At 35.2% G+C, this 23287-nt stretch overlaps 1 protein-coding gene across 1 annotated transcript; it reads left to right on the plus strand.

Moving 5' to 3' along the window:
- The first annotated feature begins 735 nt into the window (after window positions 1–735).
- On the plus strand, window positions 736–22646 carry mms19 (MMS19 homolog, cytosolic iron-sulfur assembly component). The gene is made up of 31 exons (XM_059530374.1): window positions 736–890; window positions 2042–2090; window positions 2242–2342; window positions 2440–2525; window positions 2606–2680; window positions 3459–3528; window positions 3620–3748; window positions 4074–4135; window positions 4693–4779; window positions 4939–5013; window positions 5959–6036; window positions 7787–7925; window positions 9029–9183; window positions 10088–10166; window positions 10355–10480; window positions 11524–11605; window positions 11678–11775; window positions 11862–11984; window positions 13389–13556; window positions 13644–13728; window positions 17049–17151; window positions 17508–17576; window positions 18944–19070; window positions 19213–19319; window positions 20228–20284; window positions 20364–20550; window positions 20636–20718; window positions 20793–20957; window positions 21040–21099; window positions 22016–22116; window positions 22188–22646. The coding sequence occupies exons 1-31, from the start codon at window positions 806–808 to the stop codon at window positions 22216–22218; spliced, it is 3042 nt and encodes a 1013-aa protein (XP_059386357.1). The 5' UTR covers window positions 736–805; the 3' UTR covers window positions 22219–22646.
- The last annotated feature ends 641 nt before the right edge of the window (window positions 22647–23287 follow it).

Genomic DNA, 23287 nt, shown 5'->3' on the forward strand with positions numbered 1-23287 from the left:
GTCTTACGCAACGTTTTGCTGAATGTACAAATATGATATAATAAAATAATATAACACTTCATATCGATCATTTATGGAAGACCATACAACATTAGTATCAGAAAACATTGCTATTTCAAGATCTGCTCGTCCTCACGAACGACACGGGTCCAGAGTTTGACGTCTCCACCACTTTATGTGTTTGAGTGACGTAAAACATTTTATACTCAAATGTCAAAAAAGTTACTCGAATCAATGAACAGCACTAATAAAGCCCCATTCTTACAGATCATTAACTAAAGTTGGTTTAGGGTTTAGTTACCCTTTAAACATATTTCATAACAAAGACGTTCTCTTTCATTGTAATAATAAATATAATTATTTTTATAGCTATTATATTGTTATTTTGGGAGTCATTTTAAATAGGACAACATTTTTAATGAGCAAAATTGACATTTAAAAAAAGGAGAACCTTATTTTTATTTATTTTTTATATATATATTTTTTTATTTTAGCTACATTTAAAAATCACAAGTCAACCTCAAGATGTACTTGATTACGCAACATAAATAAATCAATTAAATTAATAAATAAAACAATTATGAAAATGATAAAAAATGTGTATATATATTGTTTGTTTTTCTTTTATGTTTATTACTATATTACCGTTGTTTTTATTTGTTTATTATCTCAAATTATCTTATCTAATAAATAATGTTTTGTACTTTTTTTTTTTTACCTGAAAACAAAAGTCGTTTCGCGGCAGCCGCAGATGTTGTTGTGCGCATGCGCAACTTAGTCTGAAGCCTGGCTGGTTCTCTTCAGGATGGCGGATAACAGTGTGCTGCTGGGTTTAGTGGAAGAATTCGTGTCTGGACAGGTTGACAGCAAGGCCGCAGAAACCGCAACAGGTATCCCGTCAATTATTCTCCCTCGTCTTTGTTGTGTTTTGGCAGTTTCAGCGCCGAATCTTTATATAAGCTCTATGATAAAGCAGCGCGAGCGCCGCGTGTGATGCTGAACACCGAGAGCTAACACCACATCCTGTGTCACACACACACACACACACACACACACACTGGGGCTGAACACAAAGATCAAATCTTTGTTAGGGTTACACGGTATTTTTGCTTCATAATACATTCAAATCAGGAGCTGCCATGGCGTCGTTTTCTATATTAAAGGCATGTTTGTTTTGCTAAGCTGCTAGCGGAGCTCTTCTCTGTCAATCTGACAGTGTGCTGTTACTAAAGCACATTAATAGTCTCACATCTGATACATCGCTTTTAAATGATAAACATGATCAAATCCCAATTCCTTATGTCATCTGATTGATTCATAGTTCATACTAGTATAAAAGTACAAATGTCCACCTTCAGGTTGTGCTCCACATGTCGTTTTGTTGTGAAATCTTTAACTAGAGCAGCATAGGACTAACTTTTATTTTCTTAGTAATATTTCAAGATGAACAATTGAATGTTGACTGAAGCAGCATTGGTTAACTTGATCAGCCATACATCATTTATTTAGAAACATCAAGAGTTTCAGTCAGATATGATCATAAGTCTAGGCTTTTGAGGAACTTTTATTTATCTCTCAATCATCATCATTGTATTGCATTGCATTTTATGCATGTAAATATCATCTTAATAAGACGTGTTATGGGAGATGTAGAGGGATGTCCGTTATATTGATATCATTTTGTGTAAGTTAGTCTGCTATGCTTAAAGATCTCAGTCATTTGCATTACAAGCATCAGAACTGCATCTTTTGTTTTTGCAATATCAGCATTTGCAGCAAATTGCATAATTTTGCTCTGTTTAGGTTTAGTTTCTTTTTTTTTTAGTTTTTTAGTTTTCTCAAAATATCATAGCCACAAAAGCATCATATGTCAGATATAATGCATAACAAACAAAACAAAGAAAACAAACAAGCAACCATGCACAGTCCATTTCTTCTGTTCTTTTTAGACCTTTTTAAACCGTTCCATTAAAAACAGCTGTTTTCTGACTATCATTAACAGGCTTTACAGGGTTAAACATGAGTTTATGTCTCTTTTAAGGTGTCAAGACCGGACAGTTCACGATTCTTCAGCTGGTTGAAGCACTGGGGTAAAAGTTTCTGTATTCTTCATAAAGTGAGCTGAGTTTGTGGTGTCAGGTCTTCCTGCTCTTCTGTAGTATTGACTGTAGTAGTATGTTTTCGACCGCTCTCAGTCTGAGAAACCCATTGTGAATGCTGTTAATGTCTGTCTTGGTGCAGGTTGAGTCTGAGCAGCTCCCAGCATCAGACGCGTGGCCGTGGAGTCCAGCTCCTGTCTCAGGTCCTGCAGGAGAGCTACGGCAGTCTTTCTGAGAGAGAGGGTAAGATGTGTCTAATGATGCACCTTTAGATGGGTTTAGTTTGAACGCATGTCATTGACAGTCTAAGCAAAGATGCATCTGTTTGTTTTGCTTGCAGTGGAGGTCCTGCTAGCTTTCTATGAAAACAGACTGAAGGATCACTATGTGATCATACCACATGTTCTTCAGGGGCTCAAGGCTTTGGTAAGAGCACTTTTGTGTCTAAACGTGTATGATCTGCCCTGATATTACTTGTGTGTATTGATGTCTTTGGTTTCTTTCAGACGAAATGCTCGGTTCTGCCTCCTGGTTCAGCTGTGTCCATCTTGAAATCCATCTTCCAGGATATTCATGTTCAGGTCAATACATTTATTTAGCAAGGATGCATTCAATCGGTCAGGAGTGACTGTGAAGACATGAAGCTACAACTTTTATTTTTTAAATAAACACTGCTCTTTTGAACTTTCTATTTATCAAAGAATCCTGAAACAATGCTACATCTTTTCCACAGAAATACTGTGCAGCACAACTGTTTTCAACATTGATAATAATCAGAAATGTTTCTTGAGCAGCAAATCAGAATGATTTCTCAAGATCATGTGACACTGAAGACTGGAGGAATGATGCTGAAAATACAGATGTGCATCACAGAAATAAATTACACTTTACAATATATTTAAATAGAAAACATTTATTTTAATTTGTTATAATATTTTAAAATTTTACATTATTTTTTTACCGTCAAATAAATGATAAATTAAATAAAATAAATTAAATGGCAGTGTATGGTGCTTTCAGCCAAGTATTTTTTTTCTAATTCTTATAAATGCATAAAATATAGTATTTAGAAAAAAAGTTCAGAAAATATTAAATTCAAATATGTTTGGGAACAAAATGGCAAAAATGAACAAATTTTTTAATTGCAACAGATTATCACATGATTACTAACAACCCATTAGCTAACTCCGTAATGTTACATTAGTTTAATATTTAAATCATTGCAATTTGATAAGTTCCTTACATCAGTGACCTCTGACTCCAGGACATCCCGAGTGCCCTTCTGTGTTTGCTGAATGACATTAACTCCTGTCCAGCTCAAAGACATAACGTTTATCTTCTCTCACTTCTCTGCGACAGTCCTTGATGCTGGCTGAACGATCATGTGTTTACAACATCCTTATCAGTCTAATGGAGTCCAAAGAGGAGGGTGAGGAACGCAGACGATCTTTCTTTCTCTCCTTTATGTTGTTGACTTTAGATTCATGAAACAGCAGTGCAAACTATTTCTTGTCCCACAGAGCTCAAAGGTTTGGGTGCAGACTTCATATTTGGATTTGTGCAGTCAGTAGATGGAGAACGAGATCCACGCAACCTGCTGCTGGCCTTCCAGGTGGCCAGGAACATCATTCAAAGGGGCTATGATCTTGGTTAGTGTTTACCTGGAGTTGAACCTGAATGCATTTAATGTAAAGTAAAAAAAAATGTCTAATTTAAAAAAAAAAAAAAAAAAAAAAAAAAAAAATATATATATATATATATATATATATATATATATATATATATATATATATATTTTATATATATTAATTAAATTATAATTAACATAAGTTATATATAATTTTTTATATATATATTTTTTTTTTACCATAATTACTTAATTATTATTAGTTATTTATCGTATGATGTTTACTGATTTGACAATATTCACAAATGTTGTTTGGTCAGTAATTCTGTTGTCTCCATGTTTTTCAGGGAAGTTTGTAGAGGAACTGTTTGAAGTGATGTCCTGTTATTTTCCTATAGACTTTAGCCCTGTGAGTACTGCTGTCTTTTTGCATTTCATGCTTTACCCTAAAATTCAGTTCATCTCTTGGTGGAATTTATTCAAACTTCAAAAAAATAAAATAAAATTGGGATCAGTAAGATACATATAAAACAAGAACAAAAAAAGTATCCTTTGTTCATCGAGCTGCATTTTTTTTTAAATATAAAAAATACAATAAAACCAGTAATAATATGGATTGTTTTCCATGTGAATATATTTTGATATGTAATGCAATCATATTCTTGTGATGCAAAACTGAGTTTGTCAATGCATCATTACGCCAATAACTAATAATTTTCTAAAATGCTGATTTGAAATGTTTAGTTGTATTATCAATGGAGAAAAAAAAGAAGTGTTGATATTTTAGTGGAAACCAATGAACAGAACATTCAAAAAACTATTATCTGGAATAAATCGTTTCATTACAACTGTCTGTCTTGTCACTTTTGATTCACACTTGCTGAATGAAAGTATTAATGCATACTACATGCCTCACACTGATGTAAATGTCTGGGCTCGTGTGTCTGTTTCTCTGTCTGCGCTCAGCCGCCCAGCGATCCTCGAGGGATCACACGGGAAGAGCTTGTTCTTTCTCTTCGGGCTGTTCTTACTGGGACGTCTCAGTTTGCTGAGGTAGGATACTCTGGATGATCTAAACCTCATTCAGTCTCTTAAAGACATAAATTCAATGCATCTTTGTTTGGGATTGTACTGTGTGTCAATCGACTGGAAACGATGCATGTAGGGCCTGTTGTGTTTGTTTATTGTGTCCTGTGTGATTTCTGTTGACAGTTTCTGTTACCATTGATCATTGAGAAGCTGGACTCAGATATTCAGAGTGCCAAAGTGGACTCCCTGCAGACACTGGTACAGATCCAATGCAGATCTACACTTACTACAGCAGTGTTTCTCGACTACTTCTGCTTCACGATTCACGTTTTACACTGGTTATGAAATGATGAGACAACACGGTACTCAAAAAACACCAACAGAAATTAAAAAACAGTCCGATTTAAATGAAAAATCATTTTGGGGAAGGAGGTAATGTCTCCCAAGCTGTCCGTATTTCCATCTGCCTTATTCGACTAGCTTGAATTTGTGCCAGCCAGTGTTATTAGAGGTAACTAAAACTTGAAATACTTGAAATAAAATACACTTTTAAAGTAAATTATTTAATAAAAAAAAAACTTAAACTTATTTTATTTCAGCTAGTTGCAACATTTCTCATTTTCTTTCAGTGCTAAAGTAAAATAAAAATGAATTGAAACTATATAGACATTTCAGTAATATAGAGAATAACTAATAAAAAAAATGCCAAAATGCAACAAATTTACTAAAACTTTAAACTGTAATAAATAAAAAAATAGTAAATGTAATCGTATCTCACTGATACTAAAATATAGCTTTTTTTGCTCTCAACTTTTTTGTCAAGAAGAAAAAAGTTTTTTTACTCCTTCCATTTTTCGTCTTTTGAAATTTGAAGTAATTAATGTTAAACGGTCACAACACTGTTCATGATTATATTATTTCATTGTTTGCAATAAGCATAATTGCCATTGCCATCCACAGTTATATATCTTACGTTTATGCATTTTGCAGATACATTTTCACCAAAGTGGCTTACGTTGCCATTGCACTCGAGATACACATTTTATTTGTTCATGCATAGCCTGGAACTCGAACCTGTGACTATGCTTTTTGCCATGCTTTACTGTTGCTCTGGCTGAAAATACTGTATCTTCTGCAGTAAATGAATAAAATGCATGTGTTAGTGTGCTAAACATGAACCCTGAATTTTCTTGTGTGTTGTAGGCCGCCTGTGGTCTGACGTATAGCCATAAAGAGCTGGCAGAATTCCTTTCGGGTCTTTGGAGCTCAATACGGAGGGAGGTAAGAGAGATCGGGATAAAACAATGGATGCTGGTGCTTCTCTCACATTAGTTTGCTCTGTAATGCACACTTCCCAACGCTTTATGCCAAAGATTTTCAGTTTCAAACATCGAAGGTAAAAACCAGAAGAGTTTGGACTAGGGCTGAGACAACGCGTCGAGGTCATCGATGACGTCGACGCAAAAATACGTCGACGCAAAATATGCGCATTGATTCGTCGACCTGTTTTTATTTCGCTAAAAAACGTTTGCAAAACGTTTACCTTATGTGCGCTGAATATACGCGATGGCCGGATCAACATTCTGGCCAACGTTATATAACCAATCCAGGGGTTTTTCTGCATTGATCTTTTTTTTTGGCGGCTGTCAAAGCCTTATTTGATCGGATGTAGAATAGAATGACTGCTGCGCCTGACAGTACGAGAGAGAGCCCCGGCTGCGCGCCCACTGTCTTCAAACAACACGAGCGCTGTCTTGCTCTCTCTCTCTCTCTCTCTCTCTCTCTCCCCCCCTCCCTCGTGCATATTAACCAAAATCATTAGACACGATAGAAAAAGGGCGGAACGCCAAAGTTTCACGTGGAGCATTTGGATTTTTTTTTTCTCCATGACAGACTGCTGGCTCCCACTGTTAATTTTTTCTTTTCTTTTTTTTTGAAAAGCCCTCAAGTTTACATTGGTTACTGTATTCTTTCAATTGCTCTAAACAAGTATTTTGGGTGACCTTTTTTATTGAATGCTAGACATCAAGTTGTTATTTTCATCTTAAAGAAGAACTGTTTTTCAGTAAGCTAGGCCCTATGTGTTCAGTAAGCTTGTTTCAGTAAGCTATGTGTTTTCAAGGCTTCAAGGTTTTATTGAATGCTATCTCTATACAAGTGTAAAGTAATGCATTCTTAGTCAGTCTTTTATTTTGTAATTTTAAGAGCAATAAATATATATTGCAATGTTAAGGAATTCATGTTTTTTCATTCAGATATGTAAATCAACATGTATAAATTGTTAGTAGTCAATTAATGGGGAGATAATCGAAATCGAATCGGTCTGAAAAAATTAATCGTTAGATTAATCGTTTTAAAAATAATCGTTTATCCCAGCCCTAGTTTGGACAAAATGCAGCTGTAAAGCCTCTCAGTTAAAGACTGTAGTGAGATTATTCAGCTTCATTTAGATCCATGTTGATTCAGTTCAATTTTGCAATGTTCATCAATTATGAAACGATGCGGCTTTATGGAAGACAATCGAATCAGTCAATTCAATTCAAGATTTATCTTGATTTACTCAATCTTGAAATAACTTTGCTATATGTGACCCTGGAGCACAAAAGCAGTCTTGAGCCTCTGGGGTATATTTGTAGCAATAGCCAAAAATACACTGTATGGGTTAAAATGATAGATTTTTCTTTTATGCCAAAAATCATTAGGATATTAAGTAAAGATCATGTTCCATGAAGATATTTAGTTATTTTCCTACCATAAATATATCACAATTTAATTTTTGATTAGTAATATGCATTGCGAAGAACTTCATTTGGACAACTTTTAAAAGTTTTTTTTTTTCCCCTCAGTATTTAGTTTTTTTTGTATCCTCAGATTCCAGATTTTCAAATAGTTGTATCACAGCCAAATATTGTCTGATCCTAATAAACCATACGTCAATGGAAAGCTTATTTATTCATGATTTTATCAAATGGACACTTTGGACTGGTTTTGTGGTCGAGGGTCACACATGTTGTGTTTGATCTGTGTGCAGGTGTCCCAGACGGCCAGTGAGCGAGTGGAGACCGCTGGTCTGTCGGCTCTCAGTGCTCTGGTGTCCTGTCTTTCTCGTTCTGTGCTCACTTCAGACTCTGAGGATGTGCTGCAGGTGTTTTTAAGCCTCGTTCTCAAAGGTACCTGCAGAATGGTGGATTTAAACAAGTATAATTGTTAGATTTAAAGGGATGGTTCAACCAAAAATGTAAATTTACTGTTCAGATGCAAGATGTAGCTGACTTTTTTTGTTCTTCAGTAGAACAGTAAGGAAGATTTCTAGCTGTAACTGTGGTCCTTGGCCATCCATGAAATGCAAGTCAATGCAACCATCGCTTTGAGAATCACAACAAGCAAGAAAAAGTTAATACCCATGGCTCCTGGTGATATATGAGGTCTTATGAAGCGAAACGATCAGTCTGTGCAAGAGACTAAAACATTTTTACAACATTATTATCTGTAATGCAGAGCCTCAGGCAAAAGGGGATGTCTGATTCTTTTCTGCAAAACGGTTTCCTTTTGTTTCAATGAACGTAAAGTTGAATCCAAATTACAAAAAAAAAAATACGAAGCACCCAATAATGATGAAACGGATATCTAAAGTGAATAAAGTTGTCTTCATCAGCTCACCTTTTTACATAAACAAAGAGAAACCATAAAAACTTCATTCAAGAGTTTGGATCAGTCATGTTCATCTCAGCGGTCTTCAGTTCGAGTCGAACGGTTTCCTCAGTTCAGTGACTGAACAGGATCAGATACGCCTCTATTTCGGTTTATTTTGAGCCATCTGAAAGTGAGTTTTGATTGAGTAACTTGTAGATCTGTGCTGCTCGATCTGCAAACTGTTTCAGACGGTTCCATCTGATTTGATGAAGAATATGAAATGATTCGTTCGTTCGTTCGTTGTTTTTGCTTCGAACCGTGATGGTAGCTGCTGACTTGTATTTAATGAATAACCAAGCACCATGGTTTCTTTTTAACTGTTTTACTGAAGAAAACCGGGTTGGGTGTCATGAGGGTGAGTACATTTTTGGATGAACATGAATGAAGCACACACTGCCAAAACAGCTGATCATGCAGAATAAATGATGAGTGAGCACATCTTCTCATGATTGTTCCTGGCCGCCTAGTTAATGATCAAGACGAAGGAGACGGATCAGACTCATAACCCTGTCATCTTCACATGCAGTCATATATATCGGTGTTCTCCCCATCACAGCTGGTGTGTGTCTCTTCCTCTCAGACTGTCAGCATCATCTCTGTGAGCCAGATCTCAAGCTGGTGTGGCCCAGTGCCAAACTCCTGCAGGCCGCCGCCGGAGCCTCGTACAGAGCCAGTCTGATCGTGTCAGCTGCCATCATACCTGCCCTCCTGGAGCAGTATAATAACAGGACACAGGTACCATCTTGTCCATCTTTAACTAATATCTTCTGCACAGGTCTTTTCCTGCATGTGCTAAGTTGAACAATCTACTTTTGGGATGCAATTGAAATGTATCAAATAATGTTTTTCCTTAATAAAGGGATGCATGGATGCATGTTTTTTTTTATCAGAATGCAAGAAGTACACTAATTTTGCACAGTTATTTTTGGCTTGAGCTGTATTGAATAATTGCATAATTATTAGTGCTGACACAATGAATGCAGAAGTGGAGCTAGGGTTGGCTACTCCGCTCAAAACTGCAGCACAGACAGAAGCTGTAAGAGTTGTGTTGGATTAATTGCCAGATATAGTTTGTGTAACCAAAATCATAACCAGAGAAACAAAACAAAAAAGCACTTTTTACGTAAAAACCAACATAAGTCATTAAAGGGATAGTCCACCCAAAAATAAACCTTTTTGTCATCACTTACTAACCCTCAAGTTGTTCTATACTCTACGAGTGTCGTTCTTCGGTTGAACACAAAAGAGAAGAATGACACTCGTAGAGTATAGAATAACTTGAACATTATTAACTGTCTTTACATTTATTTTGAAAGAAGAATCTCGCGATTATAGAAAGGGGTGTAACATTTCCGACGAGTGCTTGCAGTGTTCGGCCAATCACAATGCACTGGTTCAGTCGGCCAATCAGAGCAGACTGCGCTTGTCAGAAGGAGGGGCATTGTACAGTATTTGAAAAATAATGTGTTTTTTGAACATTAAAGCATGTTTCCATATTCTGTTACACCAAATACACAAAATAATGATCTTTATAAATTGTATTTAAATTGTGTTTAAAAAATGGTTGTTTAGACTTTTTGAAGACCCATGCGGACTGGTATATTGTGCTGTAATGCATGCATTTGACTGTTCTTTACAGTGTGCTCAGCGGCGCACCCTGCTGGAGGTTCTGCAGGGTTTCGTGCAGCCCACCGCACTCAGCCGGCCTGCAGATGGAGGTACCTGAGCAGATAACATGATCAAAACACTCAAGATCTAATGCATACGATTACCTTTTAAAGTTTGTGCTTGTTACCACTCGCTGGAAAGAGTCTCAGCAAGTTTAAGTAATGTAACACATTTCAAATAATGGTTTAATATGTAGTCTTGATGTATTTCTCTTTCTGCCTCCAACATAAACACACAGAGGACAGTGTATTGGTTGCGTTTCAGCAGTCGTTGTGTGGTGTGGTTTTCTCCGCGCTGACGGAGTCCAGCGCTGGTCTCCAGATTACAGGCACACATGTGCTCACTGCACTGGGACAGCAGCCCGGTGAGGGCACACACAACACATTATCCAGCAAAAAGGCATTCAATTGATCTAAAGTGGGGTTAAAGACATTTATAGCATTACAAAAGATTTCAGTTTCAAATAAGTTCTGTTTGAACTTTCTATGTAAGGATTTTTGAAAACTGATGATGATCAGAAATTTTTCTTGAGCAGCATATTTTCATGATTTCTGAAGATCATGTGACACTGAAGACTGGAGTAATGATGTTGAAAATTCAGCTTTGAATTCAGCATTAAATTACATTTTACAGTATATTCACTTATAAAACACTAAATCAAATACATGCGGCATTGGTGAGCACATTTTTATTTATTTTTTAAGCCCACGTGTTTCTTTCTTGCACCAAAGCACATTTCTAACATGGTTTTATGTCTCTCTGACCTACTGCATTTTTAAAATGTCTGTTGTTCAGTTATCTGTAAATATAATCGGATTACCATTTTCTCTGTTATAATGAATAGTAATATTGCTCATGGATTGATCATTTGTTTTTGGCACTCTCCTGTCGTTTAAAAGAGTTTGCAAATTTAGCCTAAATTGTGTAAAATTAATAAAAATAAATCTGCTCTGTAAACTGTTGAAGTCAGAGTTGTTATCATTGTTAATTAAACCCATTAAAACATTTTGTTAATTTAAATAATATATATAGTAAATATTTAAGAAAACGAAAATTTGAAATGTTCCTTTTGCAATTAACTGAAATAATGTTGAGACTTAAGCACTAAAATAAATAAAACCTGAACTGAAACTTGAAATAAAAACAGATTAGGCCTAAATGGGAGTATTTAAGAAGATCAGAAACTAATTAAAAAAACCGCAATGCTCAAAATGAAACTATTTAAAACTGAAAGTAGAATAAAAGTGAATTCAGAATATTAATTGAAAAAAATATCATAGGATATACATTTTAAAATAAGCTCTTGAACACTAAATAGGCATTGAACTCATTCTTTACATGCATACAAAAAAATAAATAGATGAAAGAACAGCAGGCTCATGGGATACTCTTGTTTGCTCCTCACAGGTTTGATGTCTCAGCCAGATGTGGAGAAAGCTGTCGATCATCTAACCAGACTCATTCTGGGGGAAGACGATCCTAAAGTGAGGTAGATGTGTGCTATTTCATCAGAATTATTCCTTCTTAAAGCATCTCCAATACTGATGTCTGTGTCTCTCAGTTTGGCTGTGGTGGAGTGTTCAGGATCTCTGGCTCATCTGCATCCCAAAGCCTTTATTTCCAGGATGATTCCTCGACTGAAGGAAGAGATCCTGTCAGGTGGGACCCAGAGTAGAAAACACACACAAACACAAACAGCATCTATGGGAGGTTAATACATAATTAGGGACCGCTCTTCTCCACAGGTCAGTCTGATGCAGCTGTACGTCAGCGGTGTGTGACGGTGTTGGCGTCGGTGTCGTCTCTGTCCAGTGTGGTTAAGGAAAGCACCCCTGTTCTGCTACAGGTGCTAGCTTCAGCCCACACAGGTACATTTATTCACCGTACCCTTTTACTGCAAGATTTCTCTTCTGATAATCTAGCTTCTAGCGATTGAGTATGAGGTATGTTTTCCAGCTTGAAGCATTCTTTTTTTATAAACACTTGAATATATTGTAGGTTTCATAAAAATTGTATAATTTTGAGCAAAAATGTGAGTAAATCACATTTTTATTAAAACTACATCTGGATAATATTCAGTACGATTATCAAAGCATAAATCCAGTGAATCGCTTCCATTAATGCCTCCAAAGCTTGCACAGACATATACAACTTCCCGGATCAACATTTTACTCCGTAAAATTATGCAGTTTTCATTTATATGCTGTCTATTACTGATGATCACATTATTTGTCATATGCATCTCTTTACATAAGAGATCGCTAGTTTTTCCGTCCTGTTCACATGCGTTTTTGTTCAGGAGTTTTGTACTCGTTCAGAAGATGTGTAATAGCGCCCCCGAGTGTATAACAACAGTGAAAACACAAAAAGCTGTAACAACTCATCAATGGCGGGGAAAGAGTTAAATGTAAGCATTTTATTAAATATTTTAATCCCAACCTGGCAACCAGTGATTGACAGAAAGTGATTCTTGACAATAACTAGGTTGGACCACACTAACCGATAACCGATAAATCAACTGATAGTTTTTAAAATACTAAATGAAAGCTGAAATAAAAACAGTACTGAACTATGAAAATATACTGTACAATTTTAATTCGATACAGATTTACAGTTTTAGTAAATGCTGAAATTAACACTCTAACAAGGAACAGTGCTTCAGCAGCACTTTTTAACCTTAGTTAATGTTACAAACTGACTTTTATTGTAAACTGTTACCATTTTATAGAAATTCAAAGAGTCATGCTTAATGTTGGCAATCTTTAAATATCTATAATATCAGTTTGGATTTTTGTCGACAACATTTGTTCCAGCAATTGATTATCGGTGCCGATTAATTGGCAAAATTGATCAATCAGTCAGTCTCTAAAATGTGCACACTCTCTCTGGACTGAGATAAAGGTAAAGGTGAACTTAAAAACAGCAGCAAACATCTATGTTTTGGTTTAGTGATCTCCACTGTCATATTTTGCTCATATAGCCAGTGGCAAATTATCATGCAAGTGAGATATCGGTAAAATAAACATTCAGATTTTAGTGTTTTCAAAGAAAGTGCACTTACTCCGTGCAACAATATAAATCCATTATGTTGTTCTAATTAGAAAAAAAGGTTGAAAGTCCAATATTCTAAAATGACAATAATGCTGAGTATCATTTCTGTGCAAAATAATCATAATCATCAGTTTATCACATTGACTCTGACCTTAATTATTTAGTTCTGATGTAAAGTCCTAATATACTGATGTGATGCTGAAATGCTGTTGGTCTTTCAGGTAGCTGTGGTTTCTCTGTGGAGGAAGTGGCTGCTGTATGCATCAGTTTGCAGAAGATAGCGGCGCACGCGTGTGACTCGGAGGAGATTGGACGGTTCTTCCATGACATCATCATTCCACACCTTCTAGGACTCTGCTTACAGGCAGCGCTGCAGAGTAGGGACGCTGGTCAGTGTCCGGCGTGATCTCGGCTTGATCTTCTGGTGTATGCAAGTGTGTGCTGTTTGTTGATGTAACTGTGGGTTTGTACAACAGGTCACAGTAGTCCACTTACAGATGAGGCTGTTCTGTCTGCTGTAGTCCCTGTCATGAGCACAGCCTGTGCTGCGCTACAATCAGAGTGAGTCCAGCGGAAACAACACACTGTTCAACTATGATACATTTGACTTTCAAATTTATAATAATAATTATGCCTGGGTATTGACACACATTTCATGTATCGTTGTGATTCCAGATTCTGTGGAAGTCTCATGAATTGATTCGATTCTTATTCAAATTTAAATGGATTAATTTGAATATCTGTGACCCTGGAGCACAAAAGCAGTCTTAAGTCACTGGAGGTATATTTGTAGCAGTAGCCAAAAAACATTGTATGGGTCGAAATTTGGGATGCGCCGATACAATAATTCTTTAAATATGAAAGCCGATAACCGATATGTTGGCCTATAAATCTAAATCCACATTTTTACATAAGTTTTGAGAGCCTGATTACCAAAAAAAAAAGTCTCATCATTAAAAGGCATTAAACACTTCAACATAAATCAAACATAAAGCAGCCTTACAAATAAATAAAATAATGCTTAAATAATGGAAACAAGTTACTGGACAACATTACTTACGTGTAATAAAAAAAAATACAAGGCGACAAGGGCGTAACTTTGGGTCTACCATTGGGGGGGTTAAACTCGCGGCATATTTATTTATTTATTAATTTATTGTATTATTTTCTTGTGTAAAAGGTAACATGCTAATTTGCATAATTTAATTATGCAATCCCCCCCAAAACGGGTGACTGTATTGGAGCAAACAGCAGTTACAATTCAGTGACATTGGTTCTACACAGTCCCTGGCACCCTCTGGCTTTACCTCATAGGACACTGGCAAACCAACATCTAGCCAGCCAACTCCAGTCAACAAAACAAATCATCAGCTAACTCAGTGTTTCTCAAACTTTTCTGCCATTCCCCACTTCAGAGGTAGGAAAGGGTTCCGAGCCCCACCTGTCCCCAATCACCCCAACAAAATGTTAATAAACTAGGCTTTAAGTTTAACTGTTAAAATGTATTTTATTAACATCACATTTTAAAAACTTAACATCAAATAACAGCATTAAAAAATTTCAAATAAAGAAAATGAAAGTGCAATTATATTATCACTTTGCATGAAATAAGACTCAAAATTAGATTAAAAAATAATTATAATTGTGTTTGCATTTAGCCTCTGATAACATCAATACAAGTGTGGACTAACATTAACCTAGTTGTGCTTTGATTCATTTTGACACTTTGCAAAATCCATGCAAAAAGAACAACAAAAAAACAAACAAACAAACAAACAAAAATAAAAATAATCTCAAATTGAACCAGAGGTGGTAAATTCCTAATAATGTACGTATTTTTTTAGGTATTTTAATAAGATGGATACCTTAAATACGTTGCGCATACAGCTCAAGTAATGCGATCGTTATAAAGGTGTTTGAACAACAAAACACATCCACTTGCACATATTTGACAATCGGAATATCAGATATATCCTGCTATAGCTAACACATTTGTGAAATTTTGAATAAAAAAGGAAATAAAAGCAGATCATCAGTCATTCAGCACTATTGTGGCTACGGTGTGACAAGCAATGAATGGCGCGTCTCCATGGGAACCATAAAGCGATACTACGATCAATAACGGTAGCCTTGAAATACTTTTAAACTTACGTGTGAAGAGGTTAAGTAACGTCAAGGCTTACATTTAAATGTGTCTTTGTTTTGAGTGTATGGTCAATAAATAACGGAATTTAAAAGATGGGCACAAAACCTGTTTGTCATGTTTCTATTCCCCACACTTTGAGAAACGCTGAGCTAACTTAACAGCTAACTTAAGGGTACCTCCGTTTGGTCAGGATTTTTCGTTTTTCTTTTTTTTTTCTTTTTTCTTTTTTTTTGGCTGGTGTCGACAAACAATAAAAAATCGTTGTCTGGCTGCCTTTCAGTGTCCTTTTCATCTTTCCGTCAGCTTTCTCCAACCATTCATCCCATCGACTGCGCAAAATAGTGAACAAACTTGGTACAGAAAGCGGGTTGGGTAATACCAGAGACTTTGGTAATACCAAATCGGTGCGGTGGGCGGGGGGTACATTACAGATTATTTAAAATATGATACTATCTTTCTTGCTGGCAAATGAAATTAATAAAGAAAATGAACAAAAGTATTCATTCTGAATATTTCATATCTATTTTAATCTGAATGATGTGATGATATTGGGGGGGTTATATTAGCTGGATCTGATTTTTGGGGGGGTCATGACCCCCGTAACCCCCGTGCAAATTACGCGCATGCAAGGCGATAAGACGATGGAGTATGTTGAAAGAGGTCCAGCATGTAAGGACTATAGCCAGAGATATTGTCAAAATCATTAAATGTTGTCATTATTAGGAGTATTTGGCATTTCCAATTAATGCAGACCCGTTGTTTTCTGGCTATTATTATTAGGTTACTTTTATTATTAAATTTATTATTAAATTTAATTTGCTTCGCAACAGTTTCATAGCTGTTACTCGCAGCCTGTGAGGAAAATAAAAAATTAGGATATTAGCTTAGGCTACTCCTCAATGAAAATGTTTTAAAAATGTCGGTAAGACTTTAGAATAATGGTCCATTAGTTAATGTTAGTTAGTTCATTAAGTTAATTAACAATAAACAATACATTTATTACTGTATTAATCTTTGTTAATGTTAGTTAATGAAAATACAGTTATTCATTGTTAGTTCATGCTAATTCAAAGTGCATTAGCTAATGTTAACAAGCACAACTTTTGATTTGAATAATGCATTAGTAAGTAACTAAGATTAATAAATGCTGTAGAAGGATTGTTCTTGCTTAGATCATGTTAACTAATGCAGTTAACTAACATTAACTAATGGACCATTATTCTTAAGTGTTACCAAAATGTCTTTTAAAGAGGAAAATAATGCATTATTTATTGGCTCTAAGATATCGGTTCGATAACGATAACAGAAAAATGTACATTTAACGGCCGATATCCATATGGTGGCCGATATATCGTGCATCCCTAGTCGAAATGATACATTTTTCTTTTATGTCAAAAATCCAAGTTCCATGAATATATTTTGTAAATTTCCTACTGTAAACATATCTAAACTTTCTTTTTGATTAGTAAAATGCATTGCAAAGAACTTTAAAGGTGATTTTCTCAATATTCAGTTATATATAATATTCCAGATTTTCAAATAGTTGTATCTCAGCTAAATATTGTCTTCCTACAAGCCATACATCAATTGAAATCTTCTTTATTCAGCTTTCAGATAATGCATAAAGCTAAATTTTTTAAAATTGACACTGAAGACTGGTTTTGTGGTCCAGGGTCACATATAACATCTAAATAATTTTCTGTAATAAGCAGGGATGCACGTATATTTCTTATAGATCAGCGTCCCGCATGGCCGCCCAGGCTGTTTCTCTCTTCCTGGATGGAGACGTGTCTTTCCTGCCAGAGAATGCCTTCCCTTCCAAAATCCAGCTGCTCCAGGTGTGACAAGATCATCTCTCAACCCTCAGGTTTACATTTGACCATCCAGATTAACTGAGCTTCAATGTCATTCCGTCAAATCCTTACAGTCTGGAATAGTTCATCCAAAAATGAACATTTGCATGTCTGGTGAAGCCAAAAGCTGCATGTTTGTAAGAAACAAACACATCGTTAAGATGTATTTAACTTAAGAGAAACGTATTTATTACTTCAGGGTATCAGATCTCAAGTGAATGGTGGTCTGGTCCATACCAGCGTCTCTCCGATCATCAGTATCTTCAGTACAGATCTCCCAGCATCATAGTGTCTGTAGATGAATGGAGGGCTGTTTTATCAATTGTCCTTGTTTTCTCCAGATCCAGTCTCCAGCTCTGTCTCAGCTGGTGTGTCTGCTGATGGCCTGTGTCTGCTCTCTTCCACGCAGCGTGAGTTTTAGCAGATTTATTCACTACAAAATGCTATACTGTAGGGTTGCAAGGTTTGGGGATTTTTTTTTTTTCTTTAATAAATATTGCAAATGCATTTAAAATCGTAAATTACATTTTTGGTCTACTACTACCAGTACTTCCATTATTTGAAATAAAAAAATATGATTTATTAGATAATTTTTTATTGTAGTATTTCACTTTCAAAACATAATAAAAATCAACATAATTTTACAGGATAATTGTAATTATTAACTGTAATTAACAATTTTTCTTTAATACTAGATTTAGTGTTACAGTTAAATTATAATAAAGCATTAATATAAATAAAAATACTAGTTATTATGATTATTTCTATTGGAAAATTTGTAAAATAAAGTATTTTAAGAAAAAAATAATAACCATTTTATTTGTAGAATTACAATACTAAGTTAGCTTAGTTCCTAATTATTATTATTATTATTATGTTTAATACTTATTTTGTTTTGAAATAAAATATTGCTATAAAATATATAAATAACAAAATAATATTTTTACTATGCGTATGATGATATTTTTATAATATTATATCAATATAAATATATAAAAAATATATATTTTTTATTATTTTTCATCGTAGTATTTCACTGTAAAATAACTAATATTTCAGAAAACATAATAAAAATCAACATCATTTTACAGGACAACTGTAAAATCACAATACTGGTATTTATAGCTATCTTCGTTTTTGAATATGATTATAATAATTAACGATAATTACAGTTTTTATTTTGTTTTACAGTTAAATTACAATAAAACATTAATATAAATAAAAATACTGATTATTATTATTTCTATTGGAAAATGTCAGAAAAGTCTAGTATTTTAAGAAAAATAATAACCAAGAACATTATTTGTAAAATTACAGTACTAATTTTGCTTAGTTCCTAAATATGACTACATTATTATTATGATTCTGTTTATTTTATACGTAATTTTTTTTTTTTTAATAAAATTACTATAAAATATATGAATATCAAAATATTAATATTTTTACTATTTATAAGATGATACTATTATTGTAATATTATATTTCTGTAAAATAAAAAAGTTTGTTATTTAGGAAAAAATGTAATATTGATCAACATCATTTTAGATTACAGTGTATCTGTAAAACGACAGTACTATAATTTATGGCTTTGTTATGTTTTTTTTTTTTTTCAATTTAAAATGTAACGATGGATGAAAAAAAAAAAATGCAGAAGTCTCTTAAAGCAACAGTCTGTATAAGTTTGTGGATTGAAACTGAGGCTTCAAATGTGCATTGGCTGAACACCAAAATACATATTTTAAGACCCGGTTCACATCATTGATTCACGTCACACCAGGTGGAGATTCCTGAGATTGACAGGCTTCTTCTGCAGCTGGAGGATCTGAGCTGCACCTGTCCTCACCTGTTCTCCTACACCTGTGCAGCCAAGTGCTTCGCTAGCTTGCTCAACAAGAGGCCGGCAGGTACACACACCATCAATCACATGCTCTCAATCTGGTGCTACATGATCTGATGTACGTCACTGGGCCACTGCATGGGTTATTTGAGCCATGGAGTTGATTTACCTGATCTGCATCATCAGGTGTGTGTGTTGTGTGTGTTCAGGTGAAGCTCTGGACGCAGTGCTGGAGAGAGTGATGAAGAGGATCCGTGTGGAGCTGGAGAACTCTTCCTCTGTCCAGCGGACTCGAGCGCTCACTCTGCTGCTCTGGGTAATCACCAGATCACATGACCAGGAGTCTCTCTCTCACAGCTCCTCAAACCGGCTCCAGTGCAGTGAAGTCCCAAATATTGAAGAAGACTTAATTATCGTTTTAAAATAAGTAGGATGGCGATGCTGGCCAAAGTCACTTACAAGTCAATATGTGCATATATGCATGTTTTAAAAACATAAAAATATAACGTCAAAGAACGGTCTAGATTTAAAATCTGTTTTTAGTTTTTTTATTGTCTTTCTTTAAAGATATATTATTACTGTGTCAGCAATGATCAGCAGTTTTAGAAATTTTCTTTGTGTTTTTAAATGTTTTTGTATTTTTTATGAATATTTATTTAAATATTTTATATTAGTGTTTTTTTTATTATTATTGTTTTAGTATTTCAACTAAATCAAAAATAGGAATTTTTTTTATTTTTTTTTATATATATAATTCGCCCCAAAATTAAAATCTTAATTTTCTCACTTCCATGTAGTTCCAAACCCATAAAACTGCTTTTTATAGTTCTATAAAATGTTTTAATATTTTGAAATAGGTTTTATAATTTTGTTGTTGTTTTTTTATTATATATGTTTCATGAATATTTATTTAAATATTTTATATTAATATATATTTTTTTATTTCATCGTTGTAGTATTTCAATTAAATCAAAAATGTGAAATGTTGTAGTACAATTTCTTGTTTTATTTATTTATTTTATTTTTTTATTTATAATTCGCCCCCAAAATTTACATCTTAAAATAAATACCCATAAAACTGCTGTGTATCTTAAAAACACACATGGAATTAAATTTGATGTCCTCTAATCATTTTTGTCCATGCAACCGAAACGTTGATGCTTGGTAATCGTAATCCATCTTAGAAGCGTCTCTAGTGTTTTATTCACTGATCTGTTTGTGCAGGTGTCTAAAGCCCTGCTCTTACGGTACCATCCGCTATCAACAGCCCTGACCGACCAGGTATCCTCTGTTTCCTCTTCCTGTCCCGTCAGTCATGTTTCTGAGCTCCAGTGTTTGAATGCTGTCTCCTGTCCTCCAGCTCTTCGCTCTGTTGAGTGACCCGGCGTTAGGATCTCAGGCGGCTGATGGTTTCGGCGTCCTCATGAGCGACTCTCAGGATGTGCTCAATCGCGGTTGCCACGCTGACGTGCGCATTATGTACCGACAGCGATTCTTCGCTGAAAACTCGGCCAAACTAGTCGAAGGCTTCAACTCTGCAGAGCAGGGTACCTTGATCACCACTTCCTGTCTAAACCCGCGGTGTGACTGCATCGCTCTGCTTGCCATCTAACAGTTGTTTTTGTTCCACAGAGAAGAAGTCTTGTTATTTGAAGGCGCTGTCTCATATTGTCAGTAACCTTCCCAGACAGGTGCAGCTCACAGAGCTTCCTGCGGTGAGTTGAGCTTGTGCAGGTGAATGAGGTTTAGTGAGAGGTGTTGTGTTATGAGTGTGGTGTTCTGGATCCAGCTGCTGCCGCTGCTGTTGGAGGCTCTGGCGTGTGCGGATCAAGCGGTCCAGCTGTCCACTCTCTCCTGTCTGCAGCCGGTGTTACTGGAGCCACCAGAGGCCCTCAGGAACCAGCTGGAGGCGCTGTTCTCCCGCCTGCTGGCCCTCACCACCAGCCCTGCTATGGTACTGACCTCAACACTGCTTCTGATTCAACACCGATTCAGATAACACTCGTCTGATCTGGACTTTATCTTCACTCCCACAGAAAGTGAGAATTGCGTCGCTGCAGTGTGTTCATGCGCTCTCTCGTCTGCCTGAACATATGGTAAGACAATCATGAGGACGTATGAACCGCTTCAGTTAGCCCTGAACAGTGCAGTCATTATTACTAGGTTTAAACAAAAATATGAGTCAATAAGCAAAAAAAAAGAAATATATATATAATATATTTTTTTTAGTATGATTTAATTTGTAATCATTTAAATTTAATGAATTTTTTAAAATTAAAATTAAAAATTTAAATACTAATAATTGTAAAGCATCACAGAAATGTTAATTTTAATTTTATTTTATATACAAATAATGTCCCTGGTATTTGTTCGCATGATTAAATATTATTATGAAATATTAAAGATCTTAAGATTGTAAAACATATTATTTGTTACTATTATTATAAAAAGAAATTTATATAGTGTTAAATTTATTCATTGATTTTTATTTTTTCTGCTCACCAACAGTAAAAATGTTAAAATATTTTTACAATTAAAATGACCTATCTATAGAATGTTTGTATATGTATATATAAATAAAATGTTTAATATAATCTATTTCTGTGATGCTCCGCTGTATTTTCAGCATCATAACTCCAGTCTCCAGTGTCACATGATCTTCAGAAATCATGAACATATGCTGATTTGCTGCTTAAATATTTGTCTGGAAAGCATAATGCATTTATTTTTCCAGGACTCTCTGATGAGAATCAGACAGCATTTATCAGTAGAAATCTTTAGAATAAAGGAAAACACTTCTGGTAGATTGTTGTGTTGGTGTTGTTTTTGTAGGTTAATTGACCCTGAACTTCTGAACTCTGCTTGTTGTGAATATATTGTTTTATTGCGTTTAAGCAGAGAATGCCAAATGTAGCCTTTTAACTGTATCCTTCTGAATAACAACCACAAGTGATTTATGCACAAGACCAGACTTCTAATAATGAATCATGCTGACTTTGGTGTGTGTTTCAGGTCCTGCCGTTTCGTGCCAGAGTCCTGAAAGCTCTTGCTGTTCCTCTGGATGACAAAAAACGTCTGGTGAGGAAGGAAGCGGTGTCGGCTCGAGGAGAATGGTGAGTTTTTACATATTCAAGCCTTCGAGGTTTCCACTGACGCCGTCTAATGTGGAGTTTCTCATCCGCAGGTTTTTGTTAGGAAGCCCCGGTGGAAGATGAACAGATGTTGTAGATGACCCAGACCAGACCAGCCTTTGATTTTACTCCCTTAGCCTCTTTTTTTTATGATGTGGCATGACTCTGGGCACCGAAGTGGCTAAACAGACACACAGACTGCTTGAACACAAACCCAATGATGCACTGACCTCCGCAGCGGACGCTGAATCAAGAGTGAATCACACACACGAGTCGCAGTGCATTGTGGGACGTTATCATTTGTTTAATAAAGCCGTTTCACTATTATAGGAATGTTAGTTTGATGCAGGATACAGCTGTTGATGTGACTGTCCTAATGTCAGTGTTTTTAAAGCACCGTTGTTAATTTTCTCAAGACTTACTAAAAGGTCAAACTGACGAAACTGATGCCAAGAATATAAAACCATATTTAAGTGTCATATCCTGTCAATAAAACTTTTTGCAAATTGTGATTTCGCTTAGCCTATGACTATTTCAATGCTAAACTGTGGATCATTTATCATTGCTTGGGAACAAAATGCATCCAATGACAAAGTCTTTCAAGATGCATGAATAATTTTCTTAACTCGGACACAAACTAACGATGAAAAACTAAAATGTATCTACTGGCCAGTTTGTACTTGTTTACCTACTGTTTCTCAAAACTTACTTTTTTTTATGGCTTGAATGTAACCTTATGAACGCTACATAAAACAAAACTGAAAAAGAGAGGAACTTGCTTCATATTTTAATAATAAGCTGCTTCAAAGCGAGAAGAAAAGACAAAAGCTTTAACTCGAACCGAATTTATGTTTTAAAAAGATACAAATTGTTCCCTTTGCGTCTCAATTTTTTTCAGTTCGGTGTTATTGCTGCTTTATATCACACTAGTTTATTTGTACAGAATGTGCTGCACTGGCCTTAACGTGAACCTTTTTAAGTTATAAACAGATTTCAGCTAGTTCAAAATCATCTTATTACTCCAATCACTGAAACGGCAAAAGACTGAGATCACACTGAAAACATGGTCACTTTAGACTTACGGCATTACTATTCACAGTATTTATCATTTCAACATTTACAAATATATTTTTAAAATCAAAAGTATTATTCG

Source organism: Carassius carassius, chromosome 39, assembly GCF_963082965.1.
Source record: "Carassius carassius chromosome 39, fCarCar2.1, whole genome shotgun sequence".
NCBI classification, from domain to species: Eukaryota; Metazoa; Chordata; class Actinopteri; order Cypriniformes; family Cyprinidae; genus Carassius; species Carassius carassius.